We start from the raw sequence: 26,510 nt of genomic DNA on the forward strand, positions 1-26,510 counted from the left end.
ACTCAGGGAAGTGGAGAATAAAAAAGACGTGGGAGTAATTGTGCAGACAAGACAGATATGAAGTTCTCTGAGAAGTGCAGATGGGCTGTCAGAGCAAGTCATGGAGTTTTGTCAATGATATATAGGGATTTTGCTAGCAGAGACAAGGAGGTGATTATCCCTTCGCATAAAGCAATGGTCAGGCCACACCTTGAGTACTGCTTACAGAGAAGGGTAACAAGATTGGTGAGAGGAACAAAGGGGGTGCTCTCACCAAGAGAGGCTTAAGTTCTGGAAGTTGCAGCATCTGGAGAGTAGGCACCACCTGTGAGGTGATCTGACTGAGATGTACAACACTTTGAATGGTTTGAGCAGGCTTAATGCTGATGGGATATTTCCACTTGCTGAGATAAAGAACCTGAGGAGGCATAAATTCAAACTGAGGAAAGACAGTTTCAGAATAGATGTGCAGAAGTTTGCCTTTAGCCAGCGAGTAGTTGATTGCTGGTACAAACTTCCATCTGCTGTTGTGGAAGTTGATAACTTAAATAAATTCAAGGCAAAACTAGACAAACACTTGGAATGAATGGATAGGTGAAATGGGAAGGTTTTTTTTTTTTTGGATGATGCTGTATAAGCTTGCTTTCTTGCATCTTATGCCTCAACTAATGCTAAATATGGCAATCATGATTGGTTGAGGGTTGGAAAGATAAAAGAAGATACTTATTGACATAAGACTTGAATTACAACAGATTGTAATTTTTGGGAAATATGTGTGAAGGGAGACTTCCTGAAAACAGAAGTTGAAACAAGAAGAAAAGTTGATCCTCTCAGTTTGAAGTTGGACAATAAAAGGATGCTGGTTGGTTTTGGCCATGTTTGGATTGGTATGGAAAAGAAGGGGAATTACAGAAGCCAATTCAGAAGAATAGTGCCCATGGAAGTATCTACAGAAAATGTATGCAAAAGAAAAATTGTCCATGAGACAGAGAATGGAGAGAATAAGAGATGGGTCATTAATTATTCTAACTGCTCTCTTTTGAATGGAATCTAGAAGCCTGAGAGAGTTTATGTGGACCATCCCAGATGTGGGAACAATATTGTATGGTAGGGCAGATTTGAGATTTATATAGAGTGAGAAGCTGGATGATCCCTAATAGAGATATGTGATCTCAACTAGAAATCTCAGCATCACTGAAGGTAAACACAGAAGCAGAAGAATACATTTTGCAAGATATAAGACAGGACTGAGTTTTAGAAGGAATCAACTTAACTAAGTTATCCTTGCCCAACTGGAGAATTACCCAGAGATCAGCATTTAAAAATTTGGTAGTAAATATTAAACAAGTTGAAGCTGTTTATGCAGGGCAAGATTTCTCAAACTGGAAGGTAGAATACAATATGCTGTCTTTGGCAAAACTATGGATATGATTTCCACCAGATGGAAGATCATTAATATGTAAGAGGAAAAGAGTGGGAGAAAGCACTGAACCTTACAGAGGTTCAGTTTTTTTCTCCCAACATTAAAAGAGAAGTTAGAAGAAAGAGCCCTCTACCATCACCTGCAGTGAGCAGTCATATAAACACCGTATACCCAATTACAAAAAAAAAAAAAAAAAAAAAAAAAAAGTCAGAAATCCACAAGATGGAAGATGATTTAGAAGACCTTTAGGCCAAACACAATCAAAATTATTTGAAATGTCAAGAGCAACTGCTTGAGTTTCATCAAACTTCTTCAATGAATTCGTCCACAGATGGATAACTTAAGCGAGTATATGACCAGCAGATCTACACTGAAGGAATCCATACTGACACTCTCAGATGGAACGTTAAGATTGTTTAGGAATTGGCAGATAATGGATTTCTCCATTATTTTAAAAAGAGTAGAGGTAAGCGCAATGGGACAATGACTGGATGGGAAGGATATGTCATCCTTTTTAGGAAATGGCTGGATATGAGCAAATTTCCAAGCAGAAGGGAAAAAAAGTCAACACAGAACAGTAGAGGTGGTTTCATCAAACTTCTTCAATGAATTCGTCCACAGATGGATAACTTAAGCGAGTATATGACCAGCAGATCTACACTGAAGGAATCCATACTGACACTCTCAGATGGAACGTTAAGATTGTTTAGGAATTGGCAGATAATGGATTTCTCCATTATTTTAAAAAGAGTAGAGGTAAGCGCAATGGGACAATGACTGGATGGGAAGGATATGTCATCCTTTTTAGGAAATGGCTGGATATGAGCAAATTTCCAAGCAGAAGGGAAAAAAAGTCAACACAGAACAGTAGAGGTGGTTTACCAAGACAGTCAATACAAAAGTTATAAAAAAAGCAGGATGATAGCATGTTGGCTTTATCTTTAGCTGAGGTGGCAACAGAATCATCAGGTTTTAACAGAGGTGGGAGAAGAGAACAGATAGGCAAAAGTTAAGGCCAAAGCCTGGAAAAAGATAAAAATATTTGACTACTGTTTTGATGAAAAGCAACTTTTCGACTCTTATCCTGTTCAAAATCCAGATTGGACTGAGTAATAACTTCTTTCCAACCATTGGAAGCTTTGACATAGGCAAAAAATGAACTGGGAGCAAGCCAGTGCAATATGCAACATTCTTATCTTGAACAGCCTGAAAGAATTTATTGTAAATTCAAGGTTTAAATAACAGACAAGATTTTAAGGTGAAATAAGAATAGAAACCTTGCAAGTCAATTCCAGTTTGGAATGACTTACATTCTATTCTATTCTTATTTTCCTTGGTTGGATTACGGTTTTAAATTCTTATTTTCTATTTGTTTCTATTCTTATTTTCCTATGTTGGATTACTGTGCGAGAGAAAGGTTCCACTGGAGAAGAGATCATCACTTAGTTGTGATCTGAGGTGCCTAGAGGACCACTGAGTTCAACAGTGCATTTGAAAAAGTTGTTCATGAGAGGGAAAAAAAAAAAAAAAAAAGTGTTGACCGTGTGTCTAGAATTGTCTGGAAATTTTGGTAGATAAATGAACAATCCATATGAGGTCATTAAAAATTTCAAAAGTGTCAGCATCTCACCCAGCTAGGTCTGTGTGACTATAAAACTGAGGCTACTTGAAGTTGTGAAAGTTAAAATCACTAAGGAAAATTACTTCACTGTTAATAAATTGGACTGAAAAAAGTCAAGTTTCAGAGAAAAGAAGTCAAAGAATTCCAAGTGATTAGTGGAATTGATGAACATTACAGGCAATAGATGAATTTTACAGAACAAGATAGGAAGATTTTAAGCCAGAGATCAAAAATAGGAGATTCCAAATTACCAAGTCATTTGATGGGAAATACCAGTGCGGAAATATGCATAAGTACCATGTTTGAAGCAAAAGGAATTGTACAGCAAATAATTAGGATATATAAATTGAGCAGTGGTTGAATCAACTGATAATTTGGATTCTGTCAGAAAAAGTGGGGCTAGGCAGCCTGTAAGTGGAAATGAACATCATTGAGATTGGAACTTAGAACACGTATATTTGTGAAAACGAATGAGGAAATGTTTGGGAGGTTTAGATCTTTATTTTGTTCCAATAGTATGAATATTTACAATGTATTCAGTAATAAAGAAAAGGTGGGAGGAGCATGTTGTATGAAGTATAGTAAGTCTTCGATTTAACAGACCCCGATATAACGGATTTTGGATTTAATGGACTGGACAAATAATACAGTAACGTACATATTAATCTCGACCATATTATTTTTTTTAGGTTATACAAAACTTCAGTGCCATTATTAATTAAAAATTAATAATAATTACCTATTTCCATTATTGTTTTGATATTTACCTACTTTTATTTTTATAATCAAATTCAGGATATTGTTTTTTATTCTTTTTGAAAATGTGTTCAAATAGATGTTTTCCCAGATTACAGATGAGAGCTGGCGGTAACTTGCGAGCTGAACGTGACTCAGATGCTCAAGTCTACCGACTCGATTTGTTTCGGTCTCAGTCTGCCTCAAGCTATCAGTGGTCAGGTTGTATACAGAGTTTCTGTGATTTCTGAATTGTGACATTTTTATTAAATAATTTTGCAATCCTTACAACTTAAAATGGCATCAAGTGGTAGAGGAGTTAAAAGAAAGCGTGTGAACTTAAATGTGGCAAAGAAATTAGAGCTAATTGAGAAATTAGTACAAGACATCTCAGTAGTATGTGTTTATGAAATTTACAGCATGAAAAAAACAAACTGTTTCTGATATCCACAAATCAAAGGCCAAATTGCAACATAATTTTATGTTGTACAGTACTGTATATTGTATCAAAGCTTTTTTTTTTTTTTTACATTAAGAACAACAAAAAAATGCCCCCCACCCACGTTACTTTGATTTAATGAACTTTCGGCATTAACGGACACCCCTTCTCCCCTATCGGTTACATCAAGGGTTTAATAAAATTTTTGGATATGGCTTACACACAGCAAGAATATACTCAATTCTTTGACATTATGTGGCCTCGACAATGCACCTCCCCACCAAGTATACACACTATTCAGATACTGTCCACTCTGACTATCTTGCAGAGCACAGGCAGCAAGACTACTATATACAGTGGATTCCGGTGATTTGGGCCACCGGTTAATCGGGGCAAATTTTAAAAAACAGAAACCAATCGAGAAAATAGCCAGGGTTTACTTCGCTTAATTGGGGCAGGAGACTGCAGCACTGGAGGTTACCCTACGATTGTCTCCGACGGTACCACGTGGTTCGGTCGAAATTCTGGAGGTCACAACCATAAAACAATAAAAACAATTAGCAGTCACCTGTTTATTGGGCTTTTCTGTTAGTGAAATCTATCATAAATGGACAGTCAACTCGATCTTACTGAATTTGCGATAATACCAACAGCTGGAATTCTGTGGGTTATTATGGTGAAATGCGTTTACACTTCCATGGAATCTTCAATCATATAAAAAAATTAATTTTCAGATCTTCTCTTCATTCCTATTTTTAAAGCTTTGTAACTTGTTACTCCGCTCTCACTTGCACATATCGTGTTAATTGCAATTCGTGTTTGCCGTGTTCTTTGTTATTGATTGCTTATCTTTTTACTGTTTTAAATTTTAACCCCCCACCCACCCACAAATATCAGTGAACAGAAATGTCAACTAGTTAGTATGTACATATTACAGTATGTATTAGTTATTCCGATTATGTCGTATATTCTTCCGATTTTCACGTATCATTTAATTTTTTAATTGGTAAGGTAATAAAGAGTAAATTTGTGCTTAATATATCTTTACTTTTATAGCCCGTGAATAATATTCCTCCTATTTTTGCTAATTAGAATCGCTGTTTAATAGAATTAAAATTCAATTCACAAACGTGATCTCAATGACCGGCGCTTACTACACATCGTATAGTGAACGGTACTTTACTGTGGTGAGTTCGTCGTAACGTGATTTGATTGTACAGTGAACTAATTGTAAAGGGGGGGGGGGATACATTGTATTTTTAACTATTTACGTGAAACTTTGGATAATTAGGGCAGCCGCTTAATCGGGCCAAAATGCACTAGTCCTGACGTATCCCAAATAACCAGAATGGACTGTACTAGCTGATCCAGATGCCTCCAAGAGAATTACCAACAGGTTTGTTCCAGTGGACTACCTAGCCATGAAATTAGTGTCACAGCAGAAAAATGCATCGGATGACTATAAATTAGCAGGGAACATGGAATTCTACAGAAAGTGCAATCAGATCATTAAGGGGATTAGGCAAATTAAGGCAGATTACAAGAAGTCCTTGGCTAACAAAGCACAGAAAATAACAAACAGTTCTTTGATTATGTTAGCATCTTAACATTACAAAGAAAGAAAGAGATGAACAATACTGGTCACCTGATATAAATGGCACAACTACTGATGATACTGTTCAAGTTGCCGACAAACTAAAGAAACATTTTGCATCAATATTCATGAATGGAGACGTTTTATAGATGGGAACACTAGAAGTACATCAAGTTTTAATTAAATTATTTTGTTATAATTGAGAAGAAAGAAGAAGAGAAACTGAAGTTAAACATGTAAATAAGGCACATGGGGCTAACGGGATCTATCCAGTAAAGAGGTAAGCAAACATTACACCATATTTACCGAGTGGTCAGGAGCGGGAGTGCAGTAGCACACGCTCCGAGTATACCAGGGTTCAAGCCCATGACTGCTAAAGACAATCAATCTGCCAACCCACACTGGACCAGCATGGCGGATTATGGTCCATTTCCCTCAGCATGAATTGCTGAGGAGGCTTCCATCCTGCAGTTTACCTTTTACCTTTTTATGAGAAAATCCTTTGGATCCAGGGGAGATTCCTATAGAATGCAGTGTCTCATATTCACAGAGGGAGATCAAAGGATGACGTGAGCAATTATAGACCAGTAAACTTGACTTCTGTTCTAGTGAATATAACGGAGATGGTTGAAGAATTTAACCACTAACTCCAGAATATTGCAGAATCATCTTAACAGGAATGAAATTATATGGAAATTACAGAAAGGGGTAAAGGGATCCATTTGATAAATCTCATTAGCAAATAAGATAATAATTGCTGAAATCTAAATATGTAATGTCAAAATTATTTTGACATTACATATTTAGATTTCAGTAAAGCTTTTGACACTATCCCATAGAAAAGACTGCTGCACGAACTCAAGCAGCATAGAATTAGGGGGCAAGTTACTGCTATGGATAAAGGGATGGTTGAGCAGAAAGACTGTAGTTATAAATGGAAATCACTTACTGGACTAATGTTATTAGTGGAGTCCTGCAGGGTTCAGTGCTGGGCCTCTTATTGTTTACAGTATGTATTAGATATTGAGAAATGCATATCAAGCTTATTGCCTAAGTTTGCAGATGATACCAAGGATAACAGTTGGTTAATGACAGGAATCATGGCATACTGCTTCAATAAGATAAATTCGGCAGATGGGCTGAAAAGTAGCAATAGAGGCTTAATATCAGTAAATACAAGGTAGTGTATATTGGCAACAGTAATCCCAGAATAGCACACCAATTAGGTGGTATGACGGTGATGGAGAGTGAAGTGATCTATACGTTACTGTACAATCTGATATGAAGTTCTTCCTTGTATATCACTGCCAGAACTAACTCATATGGTTCTGTCAGTGATATACAAGGACTTTTCCGGCAGGGAAAGTGTTGCACACAGGTGCAGAAGCCTCAATTTAATAAATATGTGCATTTCTATGAATGTATACAGAGAGGAGCAACCAGATTAGTTAAGAACACAAAGGGGTTCTCTCAGCACAAAAAATTTGGTTCTGCAAATTGCAGCACTTGGACACCAGATACTTGCAGGAAGACCCGACTTAAATTTTTAAGGCTTTAAATGGATTGAGTAAACTTAATGATGATAATATTCTATTTTTTTCCCCCAGACAACACAAAAAAGGGGACATGAGCTCAAACTGAAAAAGGACAACTGCAGGATAGATGTAAGACAATATTCTTTTAGCAGTAGAATAATTGATTCTTGGAACAAATTACAATCTGGTGATGTGGAAGTGAGTAGTTTAACCCTGAGCTGTCAAAGTGAAAACAGAAGAGATCACAATATCTAGAACAGAAGAGCAGAGGAAGGTCCTAGCAGAATTCAAGGGAATGGACCCCACAAAGACACATACTATACCAAAACAGAAACCCATAGCAAGTCATAGACCACATCAATCAACAAATAATACCAGATTACCTCAACAACAAATAATACCAGATTACCTCAACAACAACAAAAGTAGGTGGTAGATGACTTTCATCAACCGGTGAAATACCACCACTTTGCTTATTGGAGGCTTGAAGTGGTGAAACCCATGTTTAGTCTCTAGAGCAAAGTTTCCGGCATCCCCCTCCCCCCATATATCTCCTTCAACCCATGCACGGTACTAAGTACTATAGGTTTTGATACCTTTCATGTTTGGGGTTTTCATAAAAAAAAAAAGTAACACTAGACACGATCTGCACAGCCATTTATAGCAACCACCAGTATGGTGGTTGCTATAAATGGCAACCAACCAACTGTACATTTAAAGTGTACAGTTATAGCAACCACCAGGATGAACAGAAGAGAAACCAAAGAAAATAAAAAAGTGCAAAGACCAGGAGCCACCAGCTGGGGAAACAAGGCTAAGCAGAATATAGAAAGATAAGGGTGAAGATAGGGAAGACGACCCAGTGGTAAAGTGTAAAGTGTGTAGTTGTCATATGGCACCAGGGGTTTCCCCCATCTCCACGTCACTTTCATTGTGGGTGAGGGTGTTCGCTGGGAAATGCCAGAGATTTAAAAGTGTGTGGGAGTTGTTCATGGGTACTGTCGTGTACTGTTGTTCATCTGGTCATTTAGATGTTGGCCCCATGCTGGGGCCCAACACTGCCCCACTTACACCCTGTGGAGGCAGACCAGGAACCCAGTAGTCTTAGTTTCACTCTGGCAGGTCCTGCCGCTTAATTTCCTTAGATTTTGGTGGCTAGGGGAAAAAAAAAAAAAAAGATGCGTCGACGTAGGGGGAGCATTGCTTGGTTTTGCTAGGCCAAGTTATGGGTGTAAGGTAATTTAGACATGTTAAGTTTTTGGTGTATAGGGCTTTCGCTAGCATGTAGGTAGAAGGGGGGGGGGAGGACAGAGAGAAATATGGGGCCAATACAGTAGATAGCCCCAGTTTTCAGCGGGGCATGCCCTTGTCCCACCAGAGTAAAAGATATGCGGTGGTGAGGAGGGGAGAGACAAAAATGCCCCCCCCCCCACACACCCAAGGATGTAGGTATAAAGGTGAAGGGGGCCTAGAGATTGCCATATGGCTATTGGCAGCTACTGCTGCATTTCTGTTTTCAAGTTTCTTCACTCGTGGGCCAAGCCCTGTCCTTGTGCCCCTCGTCTTTAGCCCTTTCAGCCCTTACATTGTCCTGGCTGGTGATTAATGTCCTTCTGCTTATGAAGAGGTCTTGTGCAAGCTGGGATAATGCTCTATATTCATCCTCAGTATCTATGAAATGGAATTCCAATCCTTTTGGTAGGTATCTTATTTTTGTTATCAGTACCTCCTGAGGTCTTCATATTGTGGGCACTCGTAGACTATGTGATTCTAGCTTTCTGTCTCTGCGCACGTACAGTTGGGGTCTCCACTGAGTCCGAATTTGTGCAGTTTCTCATTGTAGGGTCCATGCCCTGCTATTAAAGATGTCATGTGCTACCCTGGGAAGTATCAGGCCGGCTGTTTTGGGTAGCTTTTCCGGAGGTCTAGTAGATATCTTCTGGTTATCTCGCCCTTGGTGGTCTCCTTCCATCTTCTCTGCCATAAGTTTAGCAGGTGGGTCTGCAGTCTAGTTTTCTCTGTTTTTAGGTTTTTCGGTGGTCAGTTGTGTAGTCCAGATGTGAGGCCGCCACTCCCCTGGATAGCAAGTGTAGCAGACCTGTGAGAACAATCTCCAGTTCCAAAGGAAGAGCTCCAGCAAGCACCTGCAGTATTGGGGTACTAACTGTGCTACATGCCCATGTTGTAGTTAATAGTATGGACCTTTGGATCATGTCCAGGATTCTTCTATTCACTGCCAATGCAGTTTTTGGGAACCAAATTGCTGAGGTGTAAGTAATTGCCTGGGAGGAACATTGTCTTGTAATATAGCGTCACCCTGACAATATATTACAAGACAACGGGAAAGATTGGGGACTTTTTTTTGAGTCCCCAATCTTTCCCAGTAACTCTGCCTACAAGTGCAGAATAGCTCCTCATTTTTTTCCTTATGTACTTTAGGTGCGGCTGGAATGTGAGGTTGTTGTCCAGGACTATGCCTAGGTACTTAAGTTGGTTTACAAATTTGGTGGTGAAATGTCAATTTTGATTTGCGGCAGTCATCGCAATTGCAGGGTTCCTTTAAGCAGGATTGAAGAGGTTTTTATGGGTGATATTTTGAACTGGTGTTTTGGAGCCCATTGCTGAGTTGCTGCAGCGCCTGGTTTGCTTGGATTTCCAACTGGGCCCAGGAATCCACTCCCACAGTCAATATCAGGTCATCAGCAAATGCTTATGCCCCGACGGGTCCCAGATCCATCACCTACCCCTGCAGACAGCTTCTGTGCACTTCTCTTGTGATCTTTTGATACTCTACATTGATCTCCACTCTTCTATGTGATAAACAGTTTTCCATGACCACGAATAGGTTTGTTGGCACCACTGCCTCCCTCAACCTCGCCAGGATGCTTGGCCACCAAAGTGAGTCAAATGCCCAAGCAAAGTCAACCGAGATGAGAAGCAGGTACTTGTTTCTATATTCTTGCACTGCCCTGAGTAGGTTTCCCAGTGCGTCCACTGTCGAGGTCCCTGGCTTGAAGCCATACTGATTTGCGGCATTGAGTCCAGCTTTTTCGTAGTGGGCAATTATTCTTCTGTGAAGTAGTCTTTCAAATAATTTACTTACCACTGAGAGCAGTGCTATGGGTCTATATGCACCCGGGCTTTCTGGGGTTTTGGAATTAGTTTTAAATTGGCCATTTTCCATGCCTTTGGAAAGTGGCCCGCTTCCAGGCACCTGGTATATAGGGTGAGCAATAGGTACAGTGCGTATTCAAAAGTTTTCTCTAAGATTTCAGGTGCAATCATGTCGAGACCTGGGCATTTCTTGCTTCTTACTCGACTAGCGGCCGTGCTGAGCTCGTCCATGGTAAAGGGGCCTGATTTGTGTAACTAGCATTGCTCTCGCATAGTTGGCTCTGTGCTGGTAGTATCGGCAATGCTGGTTTCTGGTAGATTATGCCCAGTATGCTGTCCATTGACTGCTCCCAGGTTGTGGTAACGTTCCCCTGCCGGGTACTAGTTGTGGCATTTTGTTTACCTTATAGACTAGGCCCAAGGGGTCAGTGTTTCCTTCTGTGGATACTAAGAGCTTCCAAGAACATCTTTTGCTCTTCTTAATGGCATCAGTATAGCGGTTTCTTATCTCTTTATATTGTTGTCTCAGGGCTTTGACTTCATTTGCAGGCCATGATCTGCGGGCCCTCTGAAAGTCCGTCCTTGCTTTTATCGTTTGCCGCGGAGCGTGGCAATTTCTCGAGTCCACCAGGGTACTGCTCCTAGTTGGGGGTGTTTCTTTCTTATTGTTTGTTTTTACTGATAGTTATCATTATGTCGATGTTGACTTCCCAGAGGGTGTTACAGAATATCGGTAGCTGGTGTGGCTTGTTTAGGACAGCTAGCTGTGATCCTGTCAGGTAATTTTCAAGTTGTGTCTGTTTGCTGTCCCTTTTCTATCATCTGTAGCACTGTACCATAGCAGAGAGCGGCAGTTTACATTCGCTCCTATTATTATTCTTTCGTTTGGCAGGGTGATCTGTAGGTAGTTGATGACGATCTCTATTTCTTTTCCCAGTCTACTGTATAGAGCCACCACGTAGAGGGAACCGAGTGCTGTGATGATTTGGGCACAGGCTGCCCAAGCTGTGCATAGTTGCATTATTCTTGTTGCAGCAATATTCTTGTTTCTGACCAATACTTCCACCCACGGGGTGTCTTACTCTGCATGGATCACTTTATATTGTGATCCACGCAGAGTAAGTGGGTAGCCAGTCTTGTATGGATATACAGCTCCTGTAATATAATAATGTCTTTATGTTCTCTTCATCAGCCTTGACCCGAATTTGGACAGCCACCGCTTTTGCTCGCTGGGCATTTGTTTGTATTATTTTGATCATGGTTGTGTTATATTTCTTAATTTTTGTACCCATAATCGATTCTGTTCTGGTAGGTGCTCTTGGCTTTTATATAGATTGGGCAGTTAGGATCCCTGATTGAGTGTGTATATTCGAGTTTCATTGTTTTACAATTTGTGCATGCGGCTTCCTTGTCGTTGTGTGGGCAGTCTTTATATGCGTAGCCCTTTTCAGTGCAATGTCTGCATGTTGGGAATAGACATGGCTGGAGTGGCCAAACTTACAGCATCTAAAGCATTTCGGTACTGTCACCTACTCTCAAAAACGATAGCCACCCCATTCTATGTAGACCCTTGTCCGGTCCTTTAGGACTTGCCACGCCTCAAGGATAAGTTCCACACTCCAACTGTTTTTTTATACCTCCCGTCGCCTTTATGTGGTACTTTGGTGCTATCACTTCTTGCAGCTCCTTGTCCAGGATTTCACGTTGGAGGTTTCTGTGGTAAAGTTCTTCGGCTAACTGGGTGGCCATGATTTCTGGGCTAACGTCATAAATTAACATGTTCAGTCCCTTCCTTTTGGGCGGCTGGGCCGTTAATCCAAGGGCATCAATCTTGGGGTTTTCAACAATGCTCTGGATTTCTTGTCTGGTCTCTGCCTCTATTACCAGTTCTACGTCTCTCATCTTTCTCATCCATTTTATTCGTGTTAGCTTGAGATCCTCCTTCATGTTATTTATTACTTTTGCTTTGAGGTCTTCGCTTGTGGAAATTTTTCCTGTTTTTTTCGGTCTGAGTATCACTAGGTTTGGTATTGGTAGGAGCTTCCTCTTCTGGTGCGTTGTTGTTGCCTATGTGTTTCTGTTGCTGTTGGGATCCTCAGTGTTTCTGAATATGTCGGGGCGCACTGTGGCATTTGTCTTGCGCAACATTCCATATAGGTTTGTAGCCGTGTGGCCATTCTCTCACTTTCTAAGCATGTATCATGGAGAATTGGCTCCATTTTGTGAAATATTGTAATAATTTAAGATCTCAGTCTGGTTGAGACCCTGTTAGGGTTCTCTTTGAATAAATTTTCAAGGGCTGTTTTTAAAATGAGTGTTTTCTCATAGACAGAGCCCTCTGGAAGAGTGCAGTTCAAGGGTGGTTCCTGTTGTTTGTTTCACTTTGAGATGTTGTGGGGTCGGGTGTCCTCCATCTCTTCTGTCTCGTCAATTATATAATGTCGAGGTCATCACTTTGTGACTGCATCAAAGGTTCCATAATTTTTTCTATTTTCCCTTCCATTTTGTGAATTCCGGATAATTGGGCGTATGTTGGTAGGGCATTGAAAATTCTGTCAGATGATGCCCTCCACAAATCCGTGGTTGAATTTGGGGGCACACAGATGGTTATTGAAGTTTTAGGCTATCTCCTCAGTCACTAAGGGGGAAGGGGAAATTGCCTAGTGTGAAAATGCTCCCAGAAGAGCAGGATCACTTCCTAGAGGGGCTTTCATGGGCCCTGGCGACAATGGTGTCATCAGTAATTCCTCAGGATGCATAGGTAAGGCGTTCACAGTCAGCCAGGCAAAGTTTATGGCAAGAAGGGGGGGGGGAGTAACTGAATTCATTGCTTCAGGTGTAAGATAAACATAATTCACTACATGTTCAGCAGCTATCAGCACAGTTTGGTGGAGCAGACTTCCCGCCCGGTTTTAACACTGTTTAGGGACCCTCCACAGTCAAGTGCAAACTATCGACATGGCCACTGCTTTATATCATTGCCTCTCTATGGCCCTGCCACCAGCCACATGGTGACCACTGTAGGTCTGGCAACAAAGGACACAGATAAAAATGCTGGTAGTTTACTAAATTCCCAGTAGAATATAAAAATAGTCTCACCTAGGGAATCTTACAATTATGTTCTTTTAGCTTGAACACTTTTTTGAACTGGATACACATTTTAAACTACTAAATTCCACCAAAAATCAGGAGCGTGATAAAACGTGTCCGGACACTAAGGCCGCCACACAAAACCTTCGATTCCATGCCATATACCTGGCTGAAAGAGACACTGAAGATCTACAAAGTCAATGTGGGTCTTCCTAGAAGCAAGCCGACCGGGCTAGCCGATTGGGTAAAGTACCTGCCCGGCAACCCAAAGGTCGCGGGTTCGATTCCCGCCTCGGGCTTGGATCAAAGTACTGCAAAAACCTTGGAAGGTGCAATATGGCCACAGAAGCCGATGCGCCAACTACCAAATCAAAAAAAAAAAAAAAAAAAAAAATCCTAGGAGCAACCATGGCAAAAATGGAGGACCACCATCAAGTTCGGGAACATCATGACCAGACTGAATCTTCCAAGGAGATGCCCTGAGTCCACTGTAGTTCAGTCTAGCCCTAAACCCACTTATTGTTTACCAAGCTCAATAACGAGTATGGATATACCCAAAAAAGAACGGAGGAAGAACCTATACACCCTCTCTCTTACCTGATGTGCATGGATGACATCAAATTCTATGCGGCAACCAAGAATCAACTCCAGCAGCTATTCCAGATTGCAGAAGAGTTCAGTACTGGCATCAGGATGCAATTTTGCCTAGACAAAAGCAAGACCCGTGGATTGAATCAAGGACATCCAGTCAGCTGAAACAAAAAGCTAAGACTGATGAAGAGAATGGAGCCATGACAGAAGGAGAGACATACAAATATATGGAGATGATGAGGGCTCACCAGCTGGAACACAAGGAGATCAAGGCTTGCCTGACTTAAGCATTTATGGCTGTGACTATCAGAGGTAGAGAAGCCTACTAAAATCAATGTTGAATGGTGGGAACATGGTCACAGCCATGAACACTAAAAGTCCCCGTACTAACGTACTCCTTCAGAATCACAGGTTGGGCCAACACTGAGCTGGAGGAGATTATAAGATCGAGCACGATGATGATGAAGAGCAACCATCACCACCCAAAGTCAGCCAATGAGAGACTGATCATATCCCAGAAAGGAAGGAGAGGATTGACTGCCCTCACTGAACAAGAGGAGATTAAGAAGCTGTGGGATTACTTGCAGAAAAACAGAGAGCACCAATGTAACAAGCCATAAGAAAGATAGACAAACAGCACACAACACTCAATCTTAACAATTAGACCATACTCAGACAGACAGAAGACAAAAACAGAAAGATGGGCAAAGAAGGCACTCTATGGTAGGCACTCCAATGATCTCCATCAAGACTACACAGACAAGATGGCTTCCAACACATGGTTCACAAACAGAAAGCTCTTCCCTAAGAGACCAAAGGATTCATGCTCACCATCCAAGACCAGGTAATCAACACTGAGAACCCCATATTGACAGATAACACATGTTGACGATGCCAACTGATCCCAGAAACGATCCAGCACATCACCAAAGGATGAAAGGTGATGACCCAGATGGAGTACACTCACAGACACGACCATAGGTGGCTAGAATAATACAATCAGAAGCTAGTGCAAAAATACCAGTTGATCAAAGAAAGTGTGCAAGCATGGTCTTGATGGAGCATCCAACCATCCTTCCGAAATTCAAAATTTTTCAAGAAGCCTAGTCAGAACTTCAATGACTCATGTCTGATTTAGCCGGATGTATTCAGCCATAATAATTCCATTAATATATAAGAAACACAAGATGCATGTAGTTTTCATTTTTGATTTTGACATACTTGCTATTTTTTGGTCTGAGGGATTGTTTTGCCTCCCATTGCATAGGCTGTCTTTTAGTTTCTGGGTTGTACTGGAACAGCCAGCTTTCATTGCAAGTAATTACAGTACTCAGAAAGTCTGGATCTTCTTCAATTTTTTTTTCAAAACATCTTCACAAACTCGGCATCTTCTCATTCTTTGAACTTCAATCAAAATTTTTGGCACCATTTCAGCACACTTTTCTTATGCTTAAATTTTCAGTTAAAATTGTCTGTTTTTTTGTCCATAATGAGATCTGATGCAACCATTCTAATGCTTAAACAACAATTACTTCTAATCAATGTCCTTATATCCACATTTTTATCAGTTTTCATGGATATCAGAATGGCATGGTTCTTCAACATTCTCTCCTCCTTCTAAAAATCTTTTATGCCATTCAAATATGCAAGCTCTTCAGTATCTTCCCTAAAAAAATAGTAACAACACAACTTTCAGTTTGTTTTTAGTTTTGTTAAAAATTTGAGGTTGATTCATTGTTTGATTCTTTTGTCGGTCATCTTTCTGGAAAACTGCAAAAACACAAGGTAATGAATACCTGTCTCACTGCAAATTGAATGAGCGTGGAACATGAATTAGAAGACAACTAGGGAAAGGTTCAAGGTCAACTGACGTGCCTTTGTTTCACAGGTCGCACCTGGTGTGTAGTGGCGGCATGATCAGTCTTCTTATTTAATAGCCACACGTGGTATATGCTAATACAAATGCTAAACTGAGAATGTTTAAGAAAGATATTCTGGACAAAGTGCTAAGCTTTTTAATAATGGGGAGAAAAAAAAAAAAAAAAAAGTAGTATTGTTCCATGTACAGTTATGTTGTTGTTATTTGGTTTTTAGGAGCATTAACAACTAAGGCCATATTGCTCCGAGGATATGCAGTGATCATTCCTCTGACCTTTCCGCATCCTCCGTATTTGGTGGTCACAGGCTCGAACCCCGGTCTAATCAAGAAGCGTGTGCTATGCACTGCCGCTCCTGCCCACCTGGCTACGGAGGCTCCTCCAGGTACAGACCAAATTGGATAACAGAAGAGTTGGTTACCTTAGTGGCAAAGAAAAAAGATGCCATAGATGATTATAAATTATCAGTACAAGATTATTAATAAATATAATACCACATGCAGATATTAATAATATACAAGCAACCCACGTATAACACGGTATTTCTACAACATGGTTTCGCTCTAACATGATTGATAAATTGCAATCTTCACAAAACACTGTACTTATATAACACAGTTAGAGAATTTTGGTAAACCTAGCACAACAGGGTATTTCTGAGCTTTTGTGTTGGGAAAACCCTGCTATTATGATGGGTGTAATATTTCGAAGTCTCCACTCTTTTTGAATTCCTGCTGTTGACTTGCTAGTCAAAAAAACAATTGAGAAATCCCCGTATTTTATTTTGTTGGGAAATTCCAGTGTTACGTTCTGCGCTATCAAGATTTCAAAGTTTTATTACTATTGGATAGCACATCAGGCCATCCCAAAGATTTAAGTCATCTAAACATTGAAGTTATGTTCCTACCACCACAGTTGTACTGGGTTAATACAACGTCTTTCATTCAGCTGTTAGATCAAGGCATTATATCCACCTTTAAAACTCATTCCACCAGAAAATTTGTTACAATGGATTTTGGAAAAAATTGATTCTGAATGTATTGAAGTAATGGAGGCATGGAAACATTTCTCAATTGTGGACTGTATCAGAATCACAGCTTTATCACTGAAAGAAGTAAAATCGTCAACGTTAAAGGCGTGTGTAAAAATGTATGATCGGAGTTGGTTCATTCAGGAAATATGATCGAACAGGCGGAAAATGGAATCGGTGCGATAGCAGAAATTGTTACGTCGGTAGGAGAGGAAGGTTTTGATGATATGACTACTGAGGCTCTTGTGGGTAGCACAGTTGATATAATTGCCCTCCTCTCTACACTGGCTGGAAAATAAATTAGTTCGAATCCTGTCGATGAAGGGAGGAATTTTTGTCCAGCAAAACAGAAAATCGACCTCAGGACACCATGCAATTTATAGACAATATACACAGAGTAACAGGGCCTTAGTTGCCGATGCTCCTAAAAATATAAAAAAAGATATGATTACTGAAGATCTTCAAGAATTACTGGTAGAAAAAGGAGCCGGTGTAGTGGATTAAATGCAAATGGCATTGGAAGTAAAATAAAATTAATTTAGATGACGATAGCGCAGATAAAAATTCTAAACTTCCAAATTTTACACTAAAAAGGATTGGGGAAGGCATAAAGTTAGCCGAGCAATTAGAATCCTTTTTTCTGAATGCTGTTTCTTAAATAAAGGAGCACATAGTTCAAAAGAGAGCTGCAAAAATGCTTAGCTCCATACAATGAAATTCACAAAGATTTATCAAGCAAAAGCAAACAAACCCAGATTACTGATTTTTTAAAGAGAGCAGAAGATTCACGAAATATAGAATAGCATATTTTTGTTAGCTTCGTTAACATTTTGTACGAAATATTGTATTTTTGTTAGCTTTTGGAACATAACCTCCTTTTTGTACTTTTTCTTAATCCTGTATAACACGGTTTCCCACAACACAACATTTTACAGGAACCTAACAACCGTGCTATACAAGGATTACCTGTAGTTTATTAACAAGTTGAATGCTTGACTGCCAAGGCTCAATTGGGCAAACGGGTCTCCGATGCCAATTTGAGTTAGGCATGTTAAATTATTCAAAACCAAAATTATAATACAGCAGACTCTTGATTAACCGGGGCACTTCAAGACTCCAAATAAAAAAAAATAAATAAATCAACCAGAAATCAAAAATTTCAAGTAATATCTAGAATAGGTATAAACAGAACAGATATTTTGAGAGTTGTAAATAAGTGGCAAGCGACATTATAAGTCGTCACTGGGAGATTAGTGTACCTATTATCTTGAAATCCCCGCTGTCTTCACACACAGCGCGAAAAAAAAAAAAAAAAAAAAAAAGGAAAAAAGAGACCAAATGTTTAGTTTTAGTGCGTCGCGTCCAGTGTTGTGTTCTGTTGCAGCTGTTGTTGTTGTTATTTGGTTTTAGGAGCATTAGCAACTAAGACCATATTGCTCCGGGGATATCAGGTGGTCATTCCCCGACCTTTGCACACCCTTCATATTTGGTGGTCACGGGCTTGAACCCCACTCTAATCAAGAAGCGTGTACTACACACTGCTGCTCCTGCCCACCTGGCTACGGAGGCGCCTTCCGCTGCAGTGCAAAAGGGCAAATTTTGTTTATGCCAGGGATGTCAGAATTTTTTTTATAGTAATTTTTTTTTTTTTTTTTAGAAATTGCGAAAATGATGGGTAAATGCAAATGAGTTGCATTTTTCATTTAAACAAAAACTTGAGAAATTTTTCAAAAGATTAAAAACTTTCAAATCTCTAATGAACCATTATAATGTTGGTGACCAAACGATATGCAACATCGTAAAAAAAAAATGGAAGCTATTAGACTTAAAATCGACATCACAAAAAATAAAGGGAAGCATCTTATTGGACACACAAGTAGTGCGTTGTAAGTTTTTTCGTTTTATCTCTATCGCCATATTTTTTTACGTAGGTTGCTGAACATTTTTAGATACAGTAAGTCTCCGACTACAGTTTTATGCAAATTTTTTTTTTAGGATTGTAAAATTTAAAACAAACAAAAATAATAAAGAAATAAAATAAGCAATCGATAACGACGATCACGGAACGCACAAATTGCACAAGTGAGACATGGAGTAACAAGCAAAAAAAATAGGAAAAAGAAGATTCTTACAATTTATTTATGGCTTTTTTTATATATATATATGACTGAAGATTTCAGTGAAGGGGACACATTTCACCATAATAACGTAAAAACCCATATAATTCCAGCTATCGGTATTATCGCAAATGCAATAAGATCACGTTTACTACCCATTTATAATTAGATGCACAAACAGAAAAGCCCAGTAACCCGGAAGGTGCAAATTGTTTAATGGCCGTGACCTCCAGAAATGTGATTTAGTAAAATATGAGTTCACGTGAGGTGATAAATAGTGTTTCCCCCTTAACCCTGTTGAAGTTCTTTCGGTCAAAATGAAATTTTGACCGTTATCATGGTGCCGACTAAGAGAATAAGTGAAAGCATTACTAGTAAATCTACCAACAAAAGGAAAGCCATCGATTTCGATCAGAAAATTAAACTAATAAGGATGTATGAAAATGGCCAAACATTAACAAGTATCGCGCAGAATTCAGATTTGTCAATAACAATATAGTAGCAATATGTTAAGTCATTCCTGAGTTATAAAACTCAACAAAGTAAGAAGTCCTGGAACGTATCTCTTATGTATGTTGGGGACTTTTGTATTTTTTGGATTAACCGGGATTTGTTTTTTACCATCTATCTCGGAAAATCGTGAGTCTACTGTATATATTCATCACCAAAACTCGTAAAAAAAGCTTACTGTTGTGGAAAAAATCTTGCGAATTATCTCGTAGTTGGCGTATGTAATAGAAAATTCTTCGCGGCAGCTAACTACAAGTTAACTCAGGAAATACTACAGGTACACTCAGGAAATGCATGACACAAAGATATCCACCATGGCAGAAAGTGCTTTTCCCACAAGATGCAGTTACAGCAACTCTCCGACTTACGTAAAGGTTGTGTTCCGTGGAACTCTACTTAAGTTGTAATTTCCCCCATGCTTGTGGATAGTGAATTGAATGAATCAAAAAAAGAAATGTTCGACGAACAAGAAAACAGAATTATTTATTGTATTTATTCAATTTTTTATCTAATGCGCAGGAAAAATTACAAAAAAAGAGGAGATAGGCATAATATGTCAGTAAGTTTTACCTCTCGAGCACTGTTGCCAGAATCAACGTATTCAGCCGATAAGTATGCCACGGTGGATGTTGGGGCTGTGGAGATTTAGAAGGGGTTGGCGGCTCATCTTTTTTTTCTTTTCATCATAGATTTCTTTGTAACAAGCAAGCATATCATTATTCGTTGCCAGGATCCATCTTCTCAAACCGTGCCACTGCCAATGCAATTTCACAAAATGCCATTGCCATCTCTCTGGTGAGGAAGCGTCTCCCTCGGCTCCTCATTTGGTTCATCTGGAGCTTCATCAGCATTTAATTCTTGCACTATTGTTGCCTGCAATTCAGTAAGTTCTTTGTTAGATAATTCCTCCTCTTCCTCTATTAACTCCTCCACGTCTTTGGCATCAACCTTTACAATATTATCTGTAACCTCTTCGTTTGATTCATCTTTTTCAAACCCTTTGAAGCGTTTTACATGCCATGGGCATATTTTATTCTACACGCCATTTAAACAACTTTTAGTAATTTCTACTGAAGCCCTATTAATGTTTAAGATGGTGTGGTAAATATTGTAAGATTTCCAAGTCTCATAACATGAAATTTTTCTGTCTACTGCAGATAATGCCTGAACAAATGTTGTGCATAAATATTATGCTTTTAAATTCGAAATATAGTTCTGATCCATAGGTTGGATGAGTGAAATTGTGTTTGGCAGTAGAAATACGACTCTCAACATTCAAATTGAAATCATGTAGATGCGTAGGATGTCCAGGAGCATTATCTAACAGAAGCAAAATCCTGAAAGGAACGCCGTTGTTTTTACAATATTTTTTACCTTGGGAATGAAGCAGCATTTAAACCAATCCCCAAAGAGTGATATTGTTATCCATGCATTCTGGTTCGATCAGAAGTGCACGAAGATTTGCAGAATGGTAGGCAAGCAGTGGTTTTAATCTGTAATTTCCCGCTGCATTAGCCCCAAGCAAGAGCATGGCCCCTATCTTTTAGAGCCTTGAAACCTTTGAAACATTGTATGTTTGATCTGGCATTTTTTTCCAATACAGGGCAGTCTTGTCAATGTTAAAAATTTGCTGCACTGAATAGCCGCCTTCATTAATAATTTTTTCCAACTCATCTCAAAATTTCTCAGAGCCTAATAAACCCCAATCAGGTCACCTCTCAGTGTCTGGTTGCCAAGTTCTGTAGCCAACATAATCGGATTCTTTCCTCATATGGTGGTCCTTGTGCCAATTTTGCCATTCAAGTTGCCCTTTGGACCCTTTCAAAAAACTCAGTTTCAGATGAGGTCTCCATACTAGAACAAGACATTCCAAATGTTGTCTTAAAAATGCCTTATACAGTGGAATTATGGCCAAACTATCTCGACAGGACAGTGTTCGATAAATCATTGATAGGAAGGTATTCACCATGGGCCTTCTTGGCTGCCTGTTCAGAAAACTTCATATCTGCCTTTATTGTAACTCCCAGATCTCTTTACTCCTCCACTGTGTTTAATTCAACATCCACCAAGCATAAATTTAATTGGGGGTTGCTTTTCCATAAATGTAAGATCCAGCATTTTGCTACATTAAAACTTATCTCCCACTTTTTTGACCATTCCTGAAGCCTGTTCAAGTCATCCTGAAGGAGCACTGCTTGGCACTGATCATTAACGACTCTGCCAATCTTAACATCATCTGTAAATTTTGACATCCTCCTATCCCTTCAATCAATGTCATTTATGAAAATGAGAAACAACAGTGGTACAAGAACCGATCCTTGGGGGAACCCATGCTTGATGTTACACCAAGCTGAAGAATATCCATTAATCACAACCCTCTGCTTTCTGCCATGCAGCTGCCTAGCAATCTATCTTAGAATCTTACCAGTAATCCCAACCTGTTCAAGCTTCTTACAGTTTACTCATGAGGGAATGACTCAAATGCTTTGCTAAAATCCAAATAAACTATGCCAAAATTGTTCGCTAAATCCAGCTAATGTAACTGCGTCAAAATAGTCCACTAAGTTAGTTAGACGTGATTTTTCCCTTAACAAAACACCCTGTTGTGTATCCTTCAGAATGCCATATCTATCTAAATGGATTGCACTCTTACCCATTGCTTCTAAGATTTTTCCTATCAGTAAAGTCAGACTAACTTCACTTTTAGAACCACTTTTATGTATTGGCAATACACCAACACTTCTCCAATCCACAGGAATCTCCCAGAGTCCAAAGATGCCCTCACAATTAACCTCAATGGTTCAATACACTCCTTTGCACTTTCCTTCAAAACTATAGGGTATATGCCATAAACTCCAGGAGACTTGCTTGCCTTTATGCTCAAAAGCTTTTCTAATAAACAATCACCTGTAATAATAACACCACTAATTTCATATGGCTCAACCTCACTTGCACAGACTCTTCTCAGTATGAAGGGTCTTTCATCAGTAAAGACAGTTGCAAAGTTCAATTCATCCACAACTTTAGCTGGGTTGTCTTGTGCACTGGGCCCATTGTTGGACCCAGTGCACAAGGGTCCAACCTGATTCGCTTTTTTCTTCTTTGTATTTGCAAACATGAAAAATTCTTTGTCCCTATGCTTTTGCTCTCTTAGCCAATGCCTTCTTATACACAGCCTTGGCCTCCCTGACCTTATTTGTGGTACTATTATAGATCAATTTGTACCTGTTGTAGGCTTCAGAACTTTTCACTGCTCTGTAACTGTGCCCTGCTAGCTTTTTCTGCTCTATTTGACCAGCCAGCTATGCAGTCATCTATTTTGGTCTCCTCCTCCTGCAATATTTTGTTAAAGGTATGTATGCATTCATGGCTTCTGTGATTTTTGCTTTAAAAGTATTCCATAATTCAAATGTATTCACCATCTCTCGCCAAATCACACAGTTCACTGATGCCAAATAGCACCTTAAAATGTCAACGTCCCCTCTTCTGAAGTTAAAATCCATGCCTTTACCTTTAACTACTGCAACATCTTTCTTTATCTTCCAGTTGACTATTGCATGATCACTTCCTGACATTGTTTCTGTACTTTAAGCCCTGTGACCTCATCTGAATCGTTAGTAATGATGAGGTCAAGAATATTCTTGCCCCTAGTACCTTCTCTAGGATGTTTGTACAAAGTATGGCATTAACAGTAAGTTAAGTTGCTACAATGGATAAAAGGATGGTTGAGTGGGAGCAGACAGAGAGTGGTAATCAATGGATACTGCTCTTTATGGACTAATGTTATTAGTGGTGTCCCCCAGGGTTCAGTGTTGGGGCCATTGTTGTTTTGTATATTTATCAACGATAATGATGAAGGTATATCAAGCTTAATGTCAATGTTTGGAGAAGACACAAAGGTTGGAAGGATTGTTAATAACAGTAACGACAGTATGCTGCTGCAAAGGATCTGGAAAAGTTGGGTAGATGGACTGAGCAGTGACAACTGATGTTTAACATTGACAAATGCAATGTACTGTATATGGGTTGCAGTAATCCCAGAGAAATGTACCAACTGGGTGGCGTTACACTCAGGGTAGTGGAGAATGAAAGAGACCCGGGGGCAATTGTTCAGGCAGATATGAAGTTTTTTGAGCAGTGGAGACAGGCTGCCAGAGTAAGCCATGGGTCTTGTCAATGATATACAGGAATTTTGCGAGCAGGGATAAGGTGATTATCCCCCTTGTATAAGGCAATGGTCAGGCCACACCATGAGTACTGTGTACAGGTCTGGGATGACCTGTACACATTTTAGGAAGGATGTAGTTGCTAGAATGAGTACAGAGTAGGGCAACAAGACTGGTGGGGGGAACAAAGGAGTGCTCTTATGAAGAGAGGCTTAAGTTCTGCAAATTACGGCCTATGGAGACTAAGGCACCTGTGAGGAGATCTGATTGAGGTGTATAAGGCCTTGAATGGATTTAGTAGGCTTAATGCTGATGGGATTCTTCCTCTTTTTCAGATTGAAAACTTAGGGGGCATCAACTGAAATTGAGGACTGACAGTTGTCGAATAGATGTGTGGAAATTTTCCTTTAGCCAGCAGGTGGTTGATTGTTGGAACAAACTTCCATCTGTTGTAGAATTCAATAGCCTAAATAAATTCAAGGCAGAACTAGACAAACATCTGGAACGAAAGGATGGGTGAAATGGGAATTTTTTTTTTTTTTTTGACTGATTCTGTATAAGCTTGCTTTCTTGCATCATATGCCTCTACTAATGCTAAAGAAAATGTGTGCTGAACGACTTTTGGCTAAAATGGCAGCCTCACTGCATCATGGAAGGAAGACCTTCTACTATAGTAGAAGATACATTTGGAGTATATACGATTTTCAGGTGCTAACAGCAGTCAGTATTTTATGCCTACCTGATCATTTCTTGGGATCAGTGGTACAGCTGGACTTCCATTTCTTCAGTATATTTCCAATTTTCAACTTGGGATTCTAACGTATGAGTAATACCTTCTTTCCCCCCCCCCAAACTCTGTTAGATCTTTTATTGTGCTTATTATTTGATATGCAGGTTTGAAATATATTCTTAGTCATGATTTTCCAAATTCAGAGGGGTGTCCCACGATGTCTGTGTCTAGTATTCTAGTATGGATTAAAATATGAGAAAACAATGAGAGAATGCTAGAAGGTTAAATATAAAAGAACAATTCTGTTTGAATGATAGAATGTTAAATATGCAAATGACAGTAATCTTCAAACACTCAACACATGCAGATGTTCTCTCTGAAAGTGCTTCAGATCCTGTTGCTCCCCATTTCCAGTGAATGGGCATTAGTCAAGTCATAGCTTTCTGGCACTTTCTTGCGTATGTCACACTATGTGGTTTTTTTTTGCAGAGATTGCTGCAAGAACCCATGCAAAACTAGGTGAACCAATCTGCTGGTTGAAGTAAAATGGCCAGCCATTTTACTACACTGTGTACAAAAACAGAAAAAAGGTTTGAATTTGCTTGTGCTGCTGAGTACAAGCAGTTTATTTAATGGTAAAATTATGAAAGTGAATATCTATGATAAGTTGGATAGGACTGCAGTTGACTAGTTCAATTGGGAGAGGACAAACAGAACATGTGTGTGATTTAATCTCATTCACACCCATCCCCCACCTTCACTAACATTGATAACTGATTGTCCTTTATTAATTGAATCTTACCTTTAAATGAGCTAGATGGTATTCCAATAAAATCTTTGCATTAGTAATACTTTCTACTGTTCCCACAAATACAAATGGCACCTACAAAAACAAACAAGATAATTACACACACACAAAAAAATAATAATCAGGTGAAATAACAAAATAAATACATACATATATCATGTAAGACTTTAGATTGCTTTTTGAAAATATGAATTTTCTGAAGACCCTTCTCAAAATTGTAATGATGAATTAAGAAAGATTATAATACATTTAATCTCCATAATATGCACAATTTACTCAAAAATTGTACTTGATTTTACAAATCAATTAGTATCGCAATCATTGTCTACTTTCTTTACAGAACTTGACATGCTTTGGAGATGAGTAAGTTATTCATTATTAGAAGTACACTTAATAGTAAGTACAAACAAACTGTGAAAAAAATCAAAAATTATGTTGCAGATTTTGAATCAATTGTACATAATAATGATTTCATAAGGGTACGAATTTTGAATAGTGAATATTCTAATCTTGCAGAGAGGAAGATGGCTTACTTTTATTGTTAAACAATAAAGTGATACAGGAATCTGTCACTCATTTGGATGATGATCATTGTTTTTTTGTTACTTTTTTTAATTGTGATTTTCTTGCTAATCCAAGAAATGGCATTTGCGATTTTAGTACACAAGCCAAGAAAATTAGAATGAAGATCTTACAGGAGGTTCACAGGAAATACATGGTTCTTAGTGCCATGCCCACCACCTTAGTACCAGGCACAGAATTGAAAAATTGTATTCCCAATGGCATTCAAAACAAATCCAGCTATGAGTTTGACAAAAGAAAAGTGAGCTAAGCAATTTCTGTCATAGAAAAGGGAAGGTGGTGACAAATGAACCGACCCCATTAACCACTATTTTTCAGTTCCACTGGATAATAAAACAATATCAGTGTAGCTATCTATTTATATTGTTATCCATGAAAATCACATTATCCTGATATTAAAAGAACCATGCATGATGCTAGGAAACAAGAGTGCTCATTTCCCAAAATGAGAATCTATTAATACAGCACACCATTCCAAGTTTTGTTTTAATAAATTGGTAATAAACAAAATACCCCTTTTAGGTTATGGCCAGATAGGCAAATAAAAATGTGAAAGTTAGTAAAAAAAA

The 26,510-nt window shown here is 39.0% G+C and overlaps 1 protein-coding gene across 4 annotated transcripts in view; it reads right to left on the reverse strand.

The window, feature by feature from the left end:
* Nucleotides 1–26,510, reverse strand: part of LOC150084234 (fragile X messenger ribonucleoprotein 1 homolog B-like) — a 497,644-nt gene that overhangs the window by 125,540 nt on the left and 345,594 nt on the right. For all 4 annotated transcript variants that reach the window (XM_090375957.1, XM_090375959.1, XM_090375958.1 and 1 more), the window contains one exon: nt 25,354–25,434. In XM_090375957.1, the coding sequence (XP_090232083.1) occupies nt 25,354–25,434 (81 nt within the window). The remainder of the gene's footprint in view (nt 1–25,353; nt 25,435–26,510) is intronic.

The sequence above is a fragment of the Mastigoproctus giganteus genome, chromosome 6 (genome assembly GCF_048544385.1).
Source record: "Mastigoproctus giganteus isolate SK-2022 chromosome 6, ASM4854438v1, whole genome shotgun sequence".
In the NCBI taxonomy this organism is placed as follows: domain Eukaryota; kingdom Metazoa; phylum Arthropoda; class Arachnida; order Uropygi; family Thelyphonidae; genus Mastigoproctus; species Mastigoproctus giganteus.